We start from the raw sequence: 20,706 nt of genomic DNA on the forward strand, positions 1-20,706 counted from the left end.
CAGAATTACATATTTCATGGGTTTGAATCCATTTCAGCTATTTGCTGACCAAATTGTGGAATTTTTAAGCTTTTAACACCCTTCCCCCCAGTTGTGTACGTTTTTTGGGCATTTGGAAATTTTGCACCCTAAAAATAACCAGCATTACCTCAGTATCATGGACAACACTACTCTCTGGGACCTGATCTGTCTAAGCTTAGAGGCTCAGAGTATATATAGTGAACAGCATCTAAAGTCAATTATACTAAAACCTTCACTACAGTTAGCTTATCGACGAATGTGTCAATTTAGGGGTATGAAAGAACTTGACACGGCAGACATTTTGTGGTCAAGTTCTGCTCAATTGTACGTTGCATATGCACAGAACAATAAATATTTTGAGATCATTACATTTCTGAGGAACTACACATATGAAAAACACATACAGTTGAGTGATTTGGATTTTTCCTTGATAGAAATCGTTGACCAAATCCTTAAGTGCGTCAATTGTGAGCCCACCATGCTACAGTATGATGTATTTCCGTCACTACACTGTGACGCGGATATATTATGCGGTGTTTGTTCCACATGGCTTGCCCTAAACGTTTTGTACAGGGTGCATCAAACGTGCTGTGGGCCTATGAATTTATAACTGTGTACACAGTGCTGCGACGGAAATGTATCATACTGCAGACTATACTGTTTTTGCGTATATTTATTCAAGACACAGTCACAGTCTCGATGCAAGGGGACTGGGGTTGAGAGCGGATTAGTCGTTCGTTTGTTTGGTTTTCGTGCCCAGGTTCTTTACTGGGTGACTTTTCTTAAAAAAAGTATTCATTCAAGACTCGTGAACTTGCTTCCTGAAGTTGATTTTAGCGTACCAATTCCACAAAACGACTTCCGATTTCAATAGAGACTCTCACGAATTTTAGATAACGTAAATACAAAGAAATGTAGCGTATGTATCATAATAAGGTCAACATGTGATCCACGCAGTAAAGTTAGGGCGTTTGAAGGGGAAACCGGTAACTAGACTTAATAAATTGTTAGTATGTTATTCAGTGTATGTCTACGAACTTCCAGGCGATGGTCATTACTGGTGCTGACGTAACGAGCAATCTGATCGGCTGAAAATTCTGTAATTGCAAACCTGTTTGGGCCAAAAAATATTCACCCGGACCCCTAACTAGTCCCATCAAACTGACTTAACATATAGGCCTACTTTGATGACTATATAGAATGCCGTTCAACAGAATATATGTTGTAACTGCACAAACTTACCCTGATGGCTATATAGAATGCCTATCAACAGAATATATGTTGCAAAAGAACCCATCTTCTAGGAGAATACAGTTCTTTTTCTTCGACTGGAGTTTGAAACAAGAGAAAGAAACAATGTATTAGCTCTATATATATATATATATATATATATATATATATATATATATATATATATATATATATATAGAGTAGGTTGGCGTCTATCTTGGCGCAGAGTGCTCTATGTCCATTGGACAGAGCGTAATATATGTTGATACTAGATGAGACTAGTGGAACACTAGTAGTTGTTACTCGGAGTTTCACGCGTTATAGCGATCTTCAGACAACTGCAGTTGTCTGAAGATCGCTATAACGCGTGAAACTCCGAGTAACAACTACTAGTGTTCCACTAGTCTCATCTAGTATCAACATATATATATATATATATATATATATATATATATATATATATATATATATATATATATATATATATATATATATATATATATATATATATATATATATATATATATATATATATATATATATATATATATATATATATATATATATATATATATATATATATATATATATATATATGAGATAAAAAAGAGTTACTCGGTTTTGATCTTTTGACAAATACATTTGCCAAAATATTTTTATTTTAATATTTTTATTTTTATTTTTATTTTAACGATAGTTAGTATATGTTATTAGGCCTAATCATTAAGACTTTATGCCAAAATATTACGATACTTACTACTGCTACACTAAATCCTATCAATTAATACATGTGTCTCTCTCTAGTAAACTCTGTAGAAAATCAACAGCGTAGAGATAGAAGCGCACTCGATACTCCACCTATATATGAACGTATTTGAATTCTTATATTATGTACTTGCTCTATTACAAGGGTACTGCTAATCATACCAAGTGAACCTTCTCGCTGCGTTGTATTCCCTTTCACCAATTGATATATACATATATATACACACATATATATATATATATTTTATATGATATAACAGTAATTCCTATATACACCGAGCTAAAAAAACAAGCAATTGAAGGGATCGGCTTTGTTACTATACCAGCCTGACGCGTAAATTAATATAAAAGAAATACAGTTTGAATGAACAAACTAAAAAGCTAATTACGAAGAACCTACGATGGGTGGATTGAGAGTGAAATCAACCGTTGCAAGGTTTGCTTCGGTGCAGTGAAGTTATACAATAGCGCGAATATTTCTAGTTAAGTTGTGTGCAAATTGTCAACTGTGAATTAATCTATAAAGCCAGTCTATATATTCAAAGTACAGGCTACAAAATAAATCCATACAGACGATAAGCCTCATCGGGAATGAAAAAAAAAAAAAAAAAAAATATGGGGTACCAAGCTGTTCATTTCACAGAGAGTAAACGTTTTCATTAAAAAATAATAATAATAATAATTCTGTGAGTGATCTCATCAATTTCCTTTAACAGTATGTGTAAGCGTAAGAGGGTCTGACGTTTTCGATCCTAGCAGGATCTTCTTCAGAGGCAGAGTTCATTTACAATCTTTGAGACTTTTCCTTCTTTTTTTTCGGAAAAGATTGGTTAGTGATAAAGTATTGTTACAGTATCGAATACCTTTCTTATATTTCTTCTTCTTCTTGCCCCCGTTGCTACTTTCTTTCTCCGGGAAGTACGGGGTGGGGAAGGTGTGGGTTTGCTGAAAAGTTGGTTACTTATGGAATAATAAGATAAGATGAATAATCGTCGCCTACAACACACAGTAGTCAAACGAGACGGTAAGCAATCCAGCATTAAATTGGTCGTACATTATGTGATAAACATAAACTACTGTAATAAACAACTTTCCCACACAGCTAAGAAAGATCTTGTTATACTCTCGTGTCCGTACTAATTACGCTTATGCACAGTAGGCTACTACGAGCGTTGTGGTCAAGTGGTTAAGGCAGTGGACTTGTGATCTAAGGATTGTAGGTTCGAGGCTTGACCAGATCATTGCGTCGTGTTCTTGGGCAAGGCACTTTATCTCCATTGCCTCTCTTCACCCAGGTGTATAAATGGGTACCTGTGAGATAAACTGTCAACTGGGCGCTGTTTAGCTGCTGCCATGTGGAGGGATTGTCTCTATATGTTTGATAGGTTATCGTTGACCAGGGTAATATTGCGATGCGCCTTGAGCGCCGAAGTTATCGGTGGATATGTCTGCGCTTTTTAAATCTACAATATTATTATTATTATTAAAAGTTTCCTTATATCGTATATCACTTAAAATCTATATAATGGGGAAACGAGCAAACCCCAAAAATAACGAGCAATTCTAACAAACAGAACTCGAGAATTAACACGGTGCATTGAAGTGCACTGAAATCTTGTATATGCACAGCCGTATAGTTCCGAACCTTCGAAATTTTATTTTGTTGGTGTCAGTTGAATGTTTCAAGAAATGTTCTGAATGCACTAGTGGGTTAACAAACTACTTCTTAAAAGAATATTCAACCGCAAAGGAATTCAATTTGATTTCAAAACCTCTGTTAAAGTATCTGGCAACATAAGAGTGAGTGACGTCATAGTGTATGTAAAAGAGTTTTTTTTTTTTGGCTTTGCTTTGTTTGAAATGGTTTTTATGTGTTGAATTTTGCTTTTTGATTTACGAATCAATTATCCAAAGAAACATAATGAACTTTCCTATAAAAAAAACAAACCAAATTTGATGAAGCTATGAAATTCAATACTTTGACAGTTAAAGCTATCTATATAGCTATCATTAATATATAAGATTATAAAGCCAATTGCTTTTGAAGACCATGTGGGGATTGATGACGTAATAATAAGGCCGTGGCTATTCTTACAACTAGTTGTAACAATTATTTATAAACTATTCTTAAGACATCGGCGAATTCATGCGAATTCAAAGTAAATAAAGCAACTGCGCATGTAGTAGGGGTAACCCTTACCCTAACTCTAACCCTCAATCCAACCCTAACCCTAAACCTTACCCTAACCGGAAATTATTGTTACTCCTGGTCGTAAAAATAGTACTCCTAGTTGTAAAAATAGCAACTGCGCATGCGCAAAAGGGAATTATTGTTACAACTAGTCGTAAGAATAGCCACTTTGTAATAATAAACCGACGAATACTATCTGGCAAAAGTAAGCTACTTTCAAAATACCGTATCAAGAGACGGCGGTAGGGAATTAAAAGGTGCATGATCTTATCAAGCAATGTGCTTAAGTTTCGTTATGTGCTGAAAATGTCAAAATAAGTGTGAAAATTAATAGTTGCAGTTTCTTACAATATGAATTAAATACTTGTATAGTCAAGTTTCGACGTACACAGGGTACTGAAGTACACTCCAAAGGGTACTGAAGTGTAATGAAGTGTACTGAAGTACACATGGTACTCAAGTGTACTGTGTGCACAGTACACTTCAGTACCATGTGTACTTCAGTACACTTCAGTACCCTGTGTACGTCAGAACACAGTACACTTCAGTACCATGTGTACGTCAGGACACAGTACACTTCAGTACCCTGTTTACGTCAGTACACAGTACACTTCAGTACACAGTACACTTCAGTACCCTGTGTACTTCAGTACGCAGTACACTTCAGTACCATGTGAACTTCAGTACACTTCAGTACCCTGTGTACTTCAGTACACAGTACACTTCAGTACCATGTGTACTTCAGTACAAAGTACACTTCAGTACCCTGTGTACTTCAGTACACTTCAGTACCATGTGTACTTCAGTACACAGTACACTTCAGTACCATGTGTACTTCAGTACACTTCATTACCCTGTGTACGTCAGTACACAGTACACTTCAGTACCATGTGAACTTCAGTACACTTAAGTACCCTGTGTACTTCAGTACGCAGTACACTTCAGTACCCTGTGTACGTCAGTACACAGTAAACTTCAGTATTCTGTGTCCGTCAGTACACAGTACACTTCAGTATTCTGTGTACTTCAGTACGCAGTACAATTCAGTACCATGTGTACTTCAGTGCGCAGTACACTTCAGTACCCTGTGAACGTCAGTACACAGTACACTTCAGTACTCTGTGTCCGTCAGTACACAGCACACTTCAGTACCATGTGTACTTCAGTACACTTCAGTACCCTGTGTACGTCAGTACACAGTACACTTCAGTACTCTTCAGCACACAGCACACTTCAGTACCATGTGTACTTCAGTACACTTCAGTACCCTGTGTACGTCAGTACACAGTACACTTCAGTACTCTGTGTCCTTCAGTACACAGCACACTTCAGTACCATGTAAACTTCAGTACACTTAAGTACCCTGTGTACTTCAGTACGCAGTACACTTCAGTACCCTGTGTACTTCAGTACGCAGTACACTTTAGTACCCAGTGTACGTCAGTACACAGTACACTTCAGTACTCTATGTCCTTCAGTACACAGCACACTTCAGTACCATGTGTACTTCATTACACTTCAGTACCCTGTGTACGTCAGTACACAGTACACTTCGAAACCCTTTTTACTTCAGTATACGGTTCAATTTAAAACCGTGTGTACTTCAGTACCCTGTGTACTTCTTCCCCCCCCCCCCATCAAGGGGTCTGAGACAATATAGTCCTACGTGGCATTACTGTACTGGTCGCCTTTTCCTTTTTGCTGGACCCGACAGCAGAATAAAGAAAGTGCCCATCTTGCGGATTTCTAGATGGATGCCCGTTTGATTTACTGACTGAATCTTTAATATCAATAGCATGCTTAGGCAGATGGGTTTAAACTTGTCATTGCCCTCCCTGTGCCTGGGCCCTAGGAGGCCATAACCTACATTTTCTTACCTTTGTTTTCTTGGCGGGGGAAGGGGGTCGTGTTAGTAAAGTGATCAATAAATGTAGTGTCACCACTGATCCAGAATGGATATAGCCGTTATTCCATAGTTGTATATACTCAAATAAGGGTCGAATTAAGGATATAACCTGGAACGTGCAGGGCCCTACACTTGGCCGTTTTGAACCAACTGATAATTCCAACTTTAAATTTTACTTTTACTAACGTAAAGTCCTCTCGGGAAATAGGCCGACCCAAAGCTGCGGTCCACAATGGAGTCGGGTAGTAAACAACCTAGGCGCACCTACTACCTCCACTTTGCCCCGTTTCGGATCATTCTCTTATCAGAGTCGAATTCTTAACAGTTACGGCACCCCATATTTTTAAAATTTCAAAATTAAACAGTTATAACATACACAACCGTGCGTTTAAACCTAATTATTAATCTGGGCTAAACATACTTCAGGATCGCCAATTTGAAGTATACAAATTGTGTAATTTTCTCCCGGGAAACACTCCCAAGAAAAGTCTACATTCAGGTAAACCATAGTTACAGCCCATGATCCGCCTACAGTCCGTTTTTAAGGTTCATGCCCCCAACAAAATCATTCGATGAGGGGGTTGGAATTTGGCCCTACCCTTAAAATCATGCGCGTGACTGGTGCGTGACTGGGCGTGACTGGGGTCTTTTAAGGAACGTTATGAACTTGGCGTGGTCAAATCAAGGAGCTTTTACTTGAAGAGCTCCCTCAGTTTTCAAACAGGATGACAGTAGATCTGTATATACAATAAATGATGAAATTAAATCCCTATGTTTCATATATTTATATTACAAACAGTAAATTAATGGCATATTTAAACCTGAGATCAAAGAATCACAGAGTAAAACGTTTCCAAACGTTCAAAGCTGAAGAATATTGTAACAGAACTGTCCTCCTCGTAAACACATAAAAGATGGCTTGCTATTGGTTGGCCTTGTGTGAAAAGAATGTGGTTACATACAGGCGCGTAGCCAAGGGGGGGGGGGGCGAAGGGGCAGCCCCCCCCCCTTGAGCATATTTAAAAAAAAAAAATAATGTTTTTATGATATCGCTAGTATTTTCAAAAGAGAAAATGCTAAGATGCAACTTACAAGGCCTGGGAAGTGCCATTTCCAGCGATCTGGGAGGCATTTTCAGCCAAAATTTTCTTGTACACTTCGCGCCAATCATGGTGGCGCTACGCTTAGATAGTTTCAGAGCCGTATATAGAGAGAGTTTGGCCAACCATGTAACCGATTTGGATTGGTCGAGAGGGAAAACGCCCACACAGGGTGGTAAAATAGGTCCACTTGAAAACTTTATAGCAAACGACACGCATACTCACAGTGTATAGACTATCGTTTGTGTAAACGAAAAAAGTACGAAATTATGAAAGAAATGGTGCTGGGGATGCTGCAATCGGTCAGTACATGGATATTGTTGTTTGATTATCCGACTGACCATAAAAGAAGAGGAATTTTTTGGAAGTAGAAAGAACAAGATGGAGATCTAATGAAAAAAAGTGTAGCCTAGGCCCATACTAGCCATAGGCCCTAGTGTAATACGAGTAATGTACAAGCAATGCGAGAATTTTACGTTCAGACTGGTTTCTGCAATTACATGCATGGCTATTCTCTCTCGTTTTACGATCCACAAATTCGATTTCATTATGCCAGCTCTCCTAATCATAGGCATGGCAGTTTCAGTCGCACATATAATTATCCTAATTCCTAGTTATTGTATGCCTAGGCTATGCCTAGCCTAAAAAAGTATCACTTTTAGTTTAATGTAAAAGGGTGGGCTAGCCTCTAGGCATAACGTAAAGCCCTAATCCTTAGTTAAGCCCGAAGCACAAGTTAAGCCTGGGCTTAGTTAGACCTGGACCATTCCTTCTATTACTACAACTGTTATAGCACATTACATAATATGGCACAGTATAAGGCCCAATTCAACTAGGTCTAAGGAAAACAAAGTAGCCTAGGCCTAAACTAGTTAGGCTAGGTCTATACTCATTGGCAACTTGTGGGTTGTGTACACATACAGGCCTAATTATATAGACCCTGTTTAGTATGCCATAAACAAGTGCCCAAATGGTTAAATGATCTTGGTTTGTGTTAATTGTCAGCATTGGCCTAGCCTTTTTAGGCTAACATGAATCCAGCCTAATTTTTTCTTCTTCAAAAGTATAGCCTAGGCCTTGGTTTAATTTGGATGCAGTCAACTATCATTTATCAAAGTTGCATCAGTACCTCCTTATTCCCTTAATTGACACCCACATTGATGATTGAAGTTAAAAAAAATCTTTTTAAATTATCTTTAGACAGTAAATTTTAACTCCCTGAATTTCAGGACTTTTTTTACAAATCAAAGGTGACATGTGCTCTGAAGAAAAACTCCTAACATAAAAAGCCACAGTTAGCAGACTGTGATAATGACAAACCTGGTGAGTGACTACTAGACTGAAATCCAGTTCCTGCAACCACAGCAATAAAGTCTTTGTTTTAATCAATGCACTTGTGTGTTTGAAACTTTCAAATGGACACTCAATGGCAGTTGGTTAAGATATAAGGTTTTACCTTTATCATGGAGAGTTGAAGGGAATCTGCCTCATCATCTGAATAATGGACTCAAGGATAGCAACAAATCATGATTGGATAATGATTTTGAGCAAGTAAATATCTGGCAATTTGAAAGTTTGTATTATTTTTTTACATATTATTTAAGCTGTTTAGCTCACACACAAGCAAATGATCAAGTGACAACAACCGATGCAGTATATTTAAAGGTATTGAAGACGCCCTAAACCGCATGCCGCGCTCTGCAAAAGTTTACTTTCCGTTGCTTGCAAGTGAAGTTTTTTTTGTGTCACTACAAAATGCAGACAGTAATGAAACCTGATACCTTGTTATCTAGACCTGAGATGTCCACGCTGCTATGTGCACTGTGTTGTGGGTATTGAATGTGATGTTTGTATTGACTGTACACTAATGTCTATTTACAGATGGTAGCAAGCTGTATGTGTATTTTCTGGGATCAATGGTGGTGTCTAACACTTCAATTACACCGCATTCGAAACTAGGTCAGATAACCGGCATGAGACGTTTCTTTGTGCGGGAGTCTCCACACCCTTTAAGGAGAAGTATTTATATCCCATTAATAGAGAAAGAATTATGTTTCAATTGGTAGCATGCAACTTAAAATTTTGCAAACATTAGACACAATCAAACAATAACAAGGTTCATTTACAAGGTAATCTACTGCCCTTTATTTCACATTAGTCTGTCACATCAGAAGGTCACAGCTTTCAATAATTATACAAACAAATTCCCTTGATGGGTGCTTCGTTAGATTCCTGCAATTTTCAAGTTTATCAATGTAATAAGTTCTGAATGTGGCAATGTGGAGAAGCTTTGGGATAATCTGTGGATAAGACTGCCAGACTATCAACAAGATTCCACATCCATGCAACTCCAACTGCTTCCTTCACCTCCTTGCAGATGTACCACATGTCCAAAAAAAAGTCAGCATTGGTTAATGTAATTAAAATCTGGCTTCCTCCTGAGCTGGCAAATACACACGAATTGTCAAGTACAGAGGTCAGTGTGAAACCACTGAAAGATCTTCTCAGCTTTCAAGAAAACAAAGACTTGAAGCCAAATTGACAGAGGCCACACTGATACCATTCCACTCTCATAAGATGAAGGTATCACACACACTTCATTTTGCTTCTGCGATGCAGTGCCTGGTAGACTGTGAGGGTCACCCAATGGATGTTTTAACAACTGCCTGGTTTATAGAGCTCTGCAACAGATACAGTAATTCATCCTAATGTCTAGTCGTCATCCTGTCATGGCCTTGAGCAAGTTGAACCCACTTCAACACAAAGCAGCTATTGAATTCTTGTCTAGGTACTGTCAAATCCACATCACCATCATTGCTGGTTCCAGCTACGCTGACCATGATAAAAGAGTACAATGAGGGTTTTTTAATTCACCCAACAGAGCTTGCATTCCAGTACCTTTGGGCAGCTGAAAAGATATTCAGAAGTTGTTATATATGAGTGTGTTTGTATGCATGCATATGTGTGATTTTCTTGCTTTACAGAACAGCTCCATTTTGATAAGCTATGTAACGTGGAAACCTGCCAATCATATGTTTGAAATAGGACAGGCTGAAACGATTCTTAAATGAAAAGCTTAACGACTTCTTGCATTTTTATACATCACTGTTCAGGTAAGGCCAGTAAGGGCAGTATGAAGAATAAGTAACAATTAATAATTATCATTATGGCCATTTGCATCATAACAAACTGAATGATGTCATCAGCCCTGTGCTCAGTTGACAACACTGACAAGAAGGCACACTATGTCAGTGTGATCCATGAAACCTTATTAAGGACATGACCGTATAGTATATATGTTAATGGAAAATACATAAGCTACAACATACACCAGTATTCAGTTGTTGCAGGGGTTTTTTTTCTCGTCAGACCCATTCAATCTGTTGCACCTACTATAGCCTAGTACTACATTCCTGAGAAATTAACACCACAATATCAGTCTTAGGTTTGCCCACAGACTCCCAACTATTGCTAACTCCTACACTCAAGTATATAGTTCACTTTAGTAGAAAAAAAGACCAGGAGAGACATTCAAGTCCCCATTAAGGACCCTAAGGCTATATGAGAGGAATAAAACCGAGGACATCAAATGTCATACCCAATTACAATGCATAATGTACTCATCCAAAGTATTCTTAAACCCATTCACACTACTTGCAATTCAACCTTCTCAGGCAAACCATTCCATCCATTCACAACCCTTGTATAAGTTGTATTAGACTGAAGAGAAAAAGTTATGCCGATTATTATTCCTACTATGTAACTTCTGGAGTTTAATACAATGACCTCTGGTACAACTACTTTTTGGCAAACCTGAAATGATCAGTGAAGCATAAATTGTCATTTTATGTGTAGGCCTACTTTATTTAATTGAAGGATCTATTAATGTAGGCCTGATGTTACAGTTGTGCGTCTGTAATCTAGCCTAGCCAGGAATGTGATGTGTGCTTTTCGTTTGTATGACTAAAGTAGGACTAGTAGTATGAGGCGTAAAATAAAACAAGTGTAATGACAGGTTTTCAGCTAGTTTTCTATGCATTTCAGGTGTGAAGATAAACGTAAATGTCACTAACTAACGCATACTCTAATTCATTACCTGATATCCATTTTGTTCCTCGTATGCCTGTCAAAATCTGACATTCTGAGTCGCTTCGTTTGTTCGCAACGAGCACAGTGTGCAAAGCTGCTATATATTGTGTGTGGTGTTTTTCGTGTTTCGCGCAACTGGTAACGACAACTGGACCTATTTTGATGCCCATGGTTTGCGTGTGACGTCACAAATCGCCAGTTGGCCAAACTCTCTCTATATACGGCTCTGGATAGTTTCGCCCCTCCCTTGGCAAATTCCTGGATACGCGCCTGGTTGCATATGCTATAACCACGCGCGACACGGATATTGAATTTCATAATGATATAGTGTTGGAAACGCGGCTTGGTTATGGAGTAGTAGCGACTCCAATTAGTATAGGGTAGTAGCGGTATTTTTTTTTCTGTGCAATTAGTATAGGGTAGTAGCGACTCCAACTTGGAGTAGTAGCACCTTCCGTTTAGGGTAGTAGCGCCACTAATTTACAGTAGCATCACCGCCTGTAGTAGTTGTATTAGTATCGCCTATTTAGAGTAGTAGCGCCACCTTTTCTTACAGCAGCATCGTCACTTAGGAGTAGTAGCACCACCTGTTTTAGTACTAGTAGTAGCACCTCCTGTTTAAGGTAGTAGCACCACATATTTAGGGTAGTAGCATGTCCTGTTAGGGTAGTAGCACCGCATGTTTAGGGTAGTAGCACCACCTGTTTATGGGAAGAAGCACCTAATGTTTAGGGTAGTAGCACCTCCTGTTTAAGATAGTAGCACCTCGTGTTTAGGGTAGTAACACCACTTGTTTAGAGCAGTAGCACCTCCTGTTTAAGGTAGTAGCACCTGTGCTCCTTTTGGCGTTCCATGCAAATTAACGCATGCTGTGGATTTTAGCCACAACTTCGCTTAACACGTCCGCAGAAAAATCTGAAGAGGGCAACCCGGTCAATCGGTTGGCTATCAACATTGAACCGGTTAACCATCGCCGAATCGGGGTGAAGGGTCTGTCTGCCTTTCTCCAAAATAAATATATGTAATTTAAGGTAAATTATTCTGAAATATTGACAAAGACGTTCCTACGTTCTGGTTTCCACATTGAAATCATATGCCTCAATATTTCCAGACAAGCCTCTCCCCACCCCCCCACCCATCCCCACTACCCCTTGTTCTTACTACTTTGAGTCTCCAAAAAGCGGAAAGGATAGGATAGAAGATAGTAGGGAAGAAAAGTAGGATTACCATCTAAGAAGAGAAAGTGCCAAATCAAATTAAAAGAAGAAAAACACATCAGTCAACTTGAAAGAGAGTGACTATTCGAAGGATTATACCCGTTCCAAGAAATCAGAAGCTTACTATAGGGGAGGGGAGGGGAGATGCCGAGGTTTACCTTTATAAAAGCGAAATGGGGAAACCACAATATTTGAGTAAGATTACGCCTTCTTAACAAGAAACAATTCGCGTGCATGTAACAATCGTGCATGAGCGTTATAGTATATAACTGGGGTATAAAATTTAGTCCGACTCCCTTTTCAAACAAAGTGAAAATCCACCGACCAGTGTTAGTGTTGTGTTAGTCTCTAAAGATTGCAGGTATGCTTAAAAATTACTCGGATTTTCTGGAATAAACCGGTGAGTATAATTCTACATGCAGGTTGAACGGAGTGGGGTCGGATGGAGGCGAGGGGGTTGGGTGTAGCTGTTTGGAGGGATGTCAATGATGTGTACATCGCTAATGAAGAAATCAGTTTATGGGGTGGGGAAGTGTGAGGGGGGGGGGTGATTGAGCAATTGCCTTAACCGTTCATATACCTTCCTATTAAGAATTAGTTCAAGTCCTTGTTACAGCATGAATGATATCTTACGGTGGAAGGTTGTCTGATTTATGGATATTATATATAGATATGGCTTGGTCATGAGTGAAATAAACAAACTTAAAACACACAAAGTACACAAACGGCAGTTTAACCTCCGTCTGTTGGTCAAATAAGGACCGACTTCGTTGCTGCTGTATCATGCCATATACAACTTGCCTGTTACTTTTCGCATGTGTGTCTCTGTTTGAAATAACGTTAAATAACTCCTCTCATCTATCGATCTCGCGTTATGATTAAAAGCGCAACTGTATCAAGAGGTCAACTTGTCGCGGCCTCGAAAGTCGATAAAACCTGACCCATTGGTGTAGAGGTCAAATTCCTCAATCTCATTCGCCAATTTTTATGTTGTTCTTTTCCTTGTGGCGACTTCTGTCAATATCGTCATCCATCCCAAGCCGTAAAAAAATATATATATATTACAAAAATTAAAAATTAAAATTAAAATTAAAAAAATATGGAAGGGGAATATGCCCGATTCAGACCAGGAAGTTGTTATGGCATAACAACTATATGTTCTGGCAATGCAGAATGTGAAGTAATCGAGTAGTTTGCTTTGTCTGTACTCTACTCGTACTCACACTCATAGCTTTGTACTCGTTTCCGCCATAAGAACATTTTCCCTTGTCCTCGGGACATATTTAGGTCAAAGTCGCATCCTTATAATAGCATTTTGTATGACCATATTCTTTTTGTCTACCATTGGAAGGAAAATGTTATTCGCCTCAAATTATAATCCATTACTTCTTAGTACACTAAAATCTCAACAGGAATTATGTGTTGGACACATTAGACAATAACTTCAATAGTTTGTCAAGTACACTAACGATTAAATGGCATCAATTTTACGGGGGGACACAGATTTCTCTGTATTATAAATGCACGCTTTTTAAAAAAGTAATTTGTTACAGAGGAGGGGATATCTGTCGAATGCTACATGGCTCGGTGGTAATTCAGGGAATCCGAGATCCACGATGTGCAACAGGAACATTCATATCACTGGTTTCTCTCTTTGAAGTCTTCATGTGTTCTTTAATTACGAAATGAAAAATATATACGAGAATACGTTATTACTTATTACACATTTCAGGGCCCAAATCGACCCGTCACTGGGGTGCTATACCCACCCCTCCCCTTCCCTTCCCGCCCCTCGACCTAGCCCGCTCATCATCGAATTGTCGGAAGATAGCAAAGTTATAGCCCAACACAAAAATGTGCATCTCACTATCCATCCATCAGTCCATTTTTCCCTCCCAGGTAAAGCAAGTGCCACAGCAGAGGTCATATGAGGTGAAACCTCTAAATTCCGACTTTCACCTTGTTTTGGTTGTTTCTGACAACATCGTTGGTAATAACGACTTTTAAATTGGAAAAATATATATACGAGAATACGTTATTACTTATTACACATTTCAGGGCCCAAATCGACCCCGTCACTGGGGTGCTATAACCACCTCCCTTCCCTCCCCGTCCCTCAACCTAGCCCGCTCATCATCAATTGTCGGAAGATAGCAAAGTTATAGCCCAACACAAAAATGTACATCTCACTATCCATCCATCAGTCCATTTTTTCCCTCCCAGGTAAAGCAAGTGCCACAGCAGAGGTCATATGAGGTGAAACCTCTAAATTCCGACTTTCACCCTGTTTTGGTTGTTTCTGACAACATCGTTGGTAATAACGACTTTTAAATTGGAACGTCCTATTCTGGGGACGTGAGTTTGTCACCAACCTACGGATTCTTTTAAGTAACTTTTTTTCAGCTGTATGGGCAAATTACCAAAAGTCGCACTGTGCGTCTCGTTAGCATACATATAAACTTTGAGTTTAATCTGACGAGTTTTTCGGGTGAATCTTTATAATATTTTTTTTTTAATTATTATGATATTTTTTTTTAACGACATTTACTTCCCTGTAAATCCTCTTGCAGTTTTTGCTCGGTTTCGTTTCATAGCTCTACATGAGACCGCTTCGCAATTTCTTCGGTACGGAGCTTTTAACATATTTTTTTTCAAATGTATTTACGTCACAGGTTTAAGTAACACCGTGAGTGTCATACGACTTCTTGCATTAGTCGTTAAATACTTGATCATAAGACCTCTTGGCTAGAATTGTGGGTAGAATATCTAGCAAAGGGGAACAAATCTCCAGCCGGCGAATTTGTTTTTTTTCTTCAATAGAACCATCTCGGAGTCGAATCTAGAGTGTGAGAACCTTAATCTCGAGACAGGTATCCGATCCGCATACAGATATATCTGTATGATATCATGGAACTGAGAATACATTATTCTTTATCTAATATTTCCAGGGCCCCATATCTTTTGCAGTCCCCGGGATGCCCTAACCCCCTCCCCTTACCTTCAGATCCTGAGTGTAAGAGCATTTACACTCCTTCTCCAGAATGAAGAAAGTATAGTTTTCATTGATTTCCAAAAATAGATGTGACGCAGAGCAACAGCAAGTAAAAGAGTGTGGGCCAAATAAGCCTGTAGGTGGGAAGGGGGGCGGGTAGGTAGGTGGGGTATTGCGGAAAATATCTTGGCAACGTGCAATCTGAAAGTCCTCATTTTTCCTTAAACATATCATCATGAAAACTAGTACTGATTTATTATTTATAACCTTCCATATTTTATCGACTCTCCTAATTGTCCGACTTCGTCCCTGGGACCGTGGCACGTACTTGCTTCACGAGTCACCGCCACCCCCCCCCCCCCGCCCCTCCCCTCCCCCATCTCATAAGGCCTGCTCGTAGGCCTATGTGTATATATTTCTTCTCCTATTCAAGAGAAGCACGTCAAACCGACATCATGGTCAGCTTTCCTGTCTTGCTTCGTTGAAGAGATCTTCCACTGGTTGAAGACCATACAACGCCGCCTTGTCCACTTGAAGATTAACCTCTGAAGTTAACCCAACCACAGATGAATTTAGTTTTTCCTGTCACGTCTCGAAAAGTTACGATCAACTGTCAAGCTTGCCCCAACAACTGAGTGACCAGTAAATGGGATGACCCCTGTTTCAGGGGTCACGTCCCCCAGTTATAAAACTCTGGAGCTTGGTACGTCTTGTTTAATACAGAACCTGGGAACGATGGTATGCTGATAATATACTTCATTGTGTAATAACGCATATTCCTGCATGGCTATATGCAACAGGCTGTAATTGGAAATGCTGCGGCTTTGAGTTCACATTTCTGTAAGTTTGTGTTGGTATAGCGAGAGCGTGTGAGTAGGTAGTTGTTATAACAACTCCCTGGTGTGAGGAGGAGTCACTTGGGGAAGTAGTACGACACTGAACTGCTACTTTAATTCGAACCAGTGTAATGCAACCAAATAGTTCTGATGTAGTCAGTGATTTAAGTCTGTTTTCGTTCTCACAACTTGGATGCAATTGGAACTTATATACGATCATTTCAGTGGCGTAGGAAGGTACTTTTGAGTGGGGGGGGGGGGGGGGGCTGAAGACTGACGGCCGGCCTGGAGGAGGGGTCTAAGGGGGAGGGGGGTGCATTTCCAGGTGGCCTCAGATGCAATTTGGTGCAATATAGCACACTTCAACACCCACTCCATTTTGTAAATAATTTTGCATTTTCACCTGGCCTTAGATGCAATTTGGTGCTCCAAATGAGATTTTTTTCTCATTTGGAATGAAAAAGGGGTTTTCTGACTTGCGAAGCGGGGGGGGGGGGGCGGAATGATACTTCCACCCCTCCATATTTTTCACTGGAGGGGCTGGCGCCTTCCCAGCCCCCCGGTTCCTACGCCCTTGGATCATTTAAACAACCTTATTGCGTAATCCCGTACACTTGATATCAAATGCAATTTATGACAGTATATTAAATTGATACTCAACTCAATTTAATATATAAACAGAAACATTACAACTTAAGGCAGTTCGTTCAAGCATTGCATATGAGTTTATAATGAGGGAAAGAGGTGACGGAGGGAAAAGACGAAGCGCCTTCCCCCCCCCCCCCACCCCGCCCACCACCACTAGTTTGTGAAAATAAGAGTTGCCCCCTTTTGGGTATAAAAAAGAAGGTATAATCGCGCCCACATAGGTCTATTTACCTCTAAGTTACATATGTGCAAACAGGCTTAATGCTAAAGTTATTCAATATTTCCCAAAATTACAATCTAGCGCAAGTTACAGCTTTCACTCACGTTTTGATTGTTATTTTGCAACTCAAATACCAACAACAATATTCTTTGTTTGTCGACAAGTGAAGTGTATGACATGTATAGGTTCTGGTAGTGTAATACGCATCAGAACAATAACGCAAGAAGTGTTAATTTACTAAGGGCGTCCCCTATTTTCAAAAATCCACTTTCCGATACAAATACCTATTTGTCTCTGTCTTTCTGTACACACGCCAATATTTATTGATTTTAAAATAATGTAAGATAAAGTACAAATAAAGTAATTTGACTTTTTTTAATTGATACTTGCATGCTTCATATGCAGTAAACCTATTAATAATCCATATACCCCCTCTCCACTCAACCTAAAATTTAACCTCAATCTTTCCGTCGCCTCAAACGTGGTTCCCAACCCACTTTCACTTCTCACCATCGCAATTAATATTTCCTCGATGGGCATGATACCAACCCACCTTACTTTGATACCAGCCCACCTTATTATGATACCAACCCACCTTACTATGATACCAGCCCACCTTACTCTGATACCAACCCACCTTATTATGATACCAACACATCTTACATATATGATACCAGCCCACCTTACTCTGATACCAACCCACCTTATTATGATACCAACACATCTTACATATATGATACCAGTCCACCTTACTATGATACCAGCCCACCTTTCTATGTTACCAGCCCACCTTATTATGATACCAGCCCACCTTACTCTGATACCAACCCACCTTATTATGATACCAACACATCTTACATATATGATACCAGTCCACCTTACTATGATACCAGCCCACCTTTCTATGTTACCAGCCCACCTTACTATGATACCAACCCACCTTACTATGATACCAGCCCACCTTACTGATACCAGCCCACCTTACTATGATACCAGCCCACCTTATTATGATACCAACCCACCTTATTATGATACCAACCCATCTTACATATATGATACCAGTCCACCTTACTATGATACCAGCCCACTTTTCTATGTTACCAGCCCACCTTACTATGATACCAACCCACCTTATTATGATACCAACCCATCTTATTATGATACCATCCCACCTTATTATGATACCAGCCCACATTATTATGATACCATCCCACCTTGTTATGATACTAACCCATCTTATTATGATACCAACCCACCTTATTATGATACCAACCCGCCTTACTCTGATACCAACCCATCTTATTATGATACCAACCCACCTTATTATGATACCAACCCATCTTACATATATGATTCCAGCCCACCTTATTATGATACCATCCCACCTTACTATGATACCAGCCCACCTTACAATGATACCAGCCCACCTTACTATGATACCAGCCCACATCACCCAGTCCCTTCCTGTCCTCGCTAGATCCACCAATGTGTTTTTCGTACAAAGGTAGCTCGAGAATAATAAAATATCATGGTGTTCCTTAGGTAACAAAACTTACACAAATATTCGTCACCCTGCAATTTCCATCGACTTCTCTTCGTTTAACGTTCAGTAGCGGATTTGAAGTTCGAGGCAATTGAAGTACCGTACATTTAAAGATTTTGGGAGAAAGACTATAAAGATTGAAATGTTCGGAAACCAGGAATCCTGCAAAATGATCACGAATAGATTTTTTTAGTGATCATGAAACGTAAGCGGAACCGAGAACCTGTTTCACATACATGATTGCACTCTTTACAAAGTACACAGTAGAATATGTAAATAACATTATTAAATTCACATGAGAGGGAAGGGGGGGGGTCAACATTGGGAATTTTAACCTCGGCGCCTGGGGTAATATGGGGGCATATTTGGCATCAATAATTACCGCAACGGAAATAACCTGCGGAGGTGGAAACTGGGTAAGGGGGTCTTGGAGGAATGGAGTAGAAGCTTAAGGTTGGGGGTTGACGAAAAGCCAGCATGGGGAGGGGGAGGGGCACATTAAAATATTTTCCTACAGACTGGTCGTCTTGGAATGCAGCAAATTCCTGTTTGGTAGAGCTCATAAAGGATTTGATGAGGGGGTTGTAGTTATTAACAAACGGAACGCGTGTGTGAGGACCTTTGGCTGTAAACAATAGAATTCTTGGGACTAGTCATTTTCTCAAAAACCTACAATGTATGTTAATTGCCACGAACTTCAAATCCGCAACTGAACGTTACCGAAAAGGAATCGATTGGATCTTTCGTATGAAGTCTCACATCACCGGCCTCAACAAAGACAGGGGACCCCTTAACAATTATCAGGTCTACAAACATATTTAATCCGCTGTTTGTTCCGTTATCCGCTACCTGTATAGTCATGGTTTATTTGGTTCTAATTCCATCACTGCTACTCACACTTATCTAGCGTCATACTTTCATTGTGTTACATTTTGTACTTTTCATTCTACTGCCAAGTATTGCTGACGAAGGTCCCACACGGGGACCGACAATTCCAATTCCAATTTTCTGAAACAATATTCGTTATTTGTCAATTACGAGTCATATCTTATTTCTCTGCTTCTTTCTAATAATATTTTCTTTTGGAGTATATAGTTAAATAGATTTTCTTTATAATATTTTAGAATTTTTACTATGGAACGCCAAAATATTCAAAATGTCGTTAAATCACACTCTTCCAAGTTATCATGTAACCTAACTGTCTGTAAGTAAAAGTGACAAAGTCATATATTACCGAAGCAGACGACAATATATTAACATTTTTGTTCACTCTTTGACATGCAAGAATTATGCAACATCTCGAGAATATTATCATCTCATCACAGCTACTAGAAGCTATTTTGGCGTTCAATACCATTTCAGCTGCTCTCTTTCCAAGGAACCTCAGGAATTTCAAACTTAATTGGCATCATAATGTCTTCTTTTTTTTTTTTTTTTTTTTTTTGGTAGAGATCCCTTGCGTCGAAATAGCAAAGCTAGGAAAAATTTATTCTTGTCTTTAATCTTCTTTTGTCTTAGTTCATTTGTTGAATACTTATCCTTTAGATCTACTGGGTTTTTGGGTTTTTTTTCCTTCTGTTCTCGTCGTATCCGTCAATCGTGGCGAACACCTCAATAATTTCAATCCTATGGCCTGGCATGTAAGTATAGCTTTACTCTTTTCAAGGTGTCAAAGTGTACAGTAATGGTAGACTCTCTGACACTTTTCAAAAGATAAGAAATCATAATTCCGTGCACATAATAGCCAAAAGGTTGTACCCAGCCAGACCTTCTGTATATAATAATCATACACCTGAGACGTATATAGAGATAAGATATAATCCAAACGCATTTTTTTTTCCTTTTTTTTTCTTTCTTTCTTTTTTTCGTTCCCCCCCCCCCCCTTCAAAAGTTGACCTCAACTACAATGAAAACACCGCTGTTATAATCCGTCAAGTCTAACCTATCA

The 20,706-nt window shown here is 39.2% G+C and overlaps 1 protein-coding gene and 1 long non-coding RNA gene across 3 annotated transcripts in view; both read right to left on the reverse strand.

The window, feature by feature from the left end:
• Positions 1-2,245, reverse strand: part of LOC139977561 (uncharacterized) — a 17,072-nt gene extending 14,827 nt beyond the window's left edge. Inside the window, exons 1-2 of one of the 2 annotated variants that reach the window (XM_071986962.1) lie at positions 2,179-2,245; positions 1,264-1,349 (exon numbers count right to left, since the gene is read on the reverse strand). In XM_071986962.1, the coding sequence (XP_071843063.1) occupies positions 1,264-1,318 (55 nt within the window). In that variant the 5' untranslated portion in view covers positions 1,319-1,349; positions 2,179-2,245. The other variant, XM_071986961.1, reaches the window with a different exon arrangement.
• A 7,085-nt stretch (positions 2,246-9,330) lies between these two features.
• Positions 9,331-11,534, reverse strand: LOC139977266 (uncharacterized). Its single transcript, XR_011796497.1, has 2 exons — positions 11,310-11,534; positions 9,331-10,121 (listed from the first exon to the last, which is right to left on the reverse strand). It is a non-coding gene; the product is annotated as an uncharacterized lncRNA (long non-coding RNA).
• Between the last annotated feature and the right edge of the window lie 9,172 nt (positions 11,535-20,706).

Source organism: Apostichopus japonicus, chromosome 12 (genome assembly GCF_037975245.1).
Source record: "Apostichopus japonicus isolate 1M-3 chromosome 12, ASM3797524v1, whole genome shotgun sequence".
Lineage (NCBI taxonomy): Eukaryota > Metazoa > Echinodermata > Holothuroidea > Aspidochirotida > Stichopodidae > Apostichopus > Apostichopus japonicus.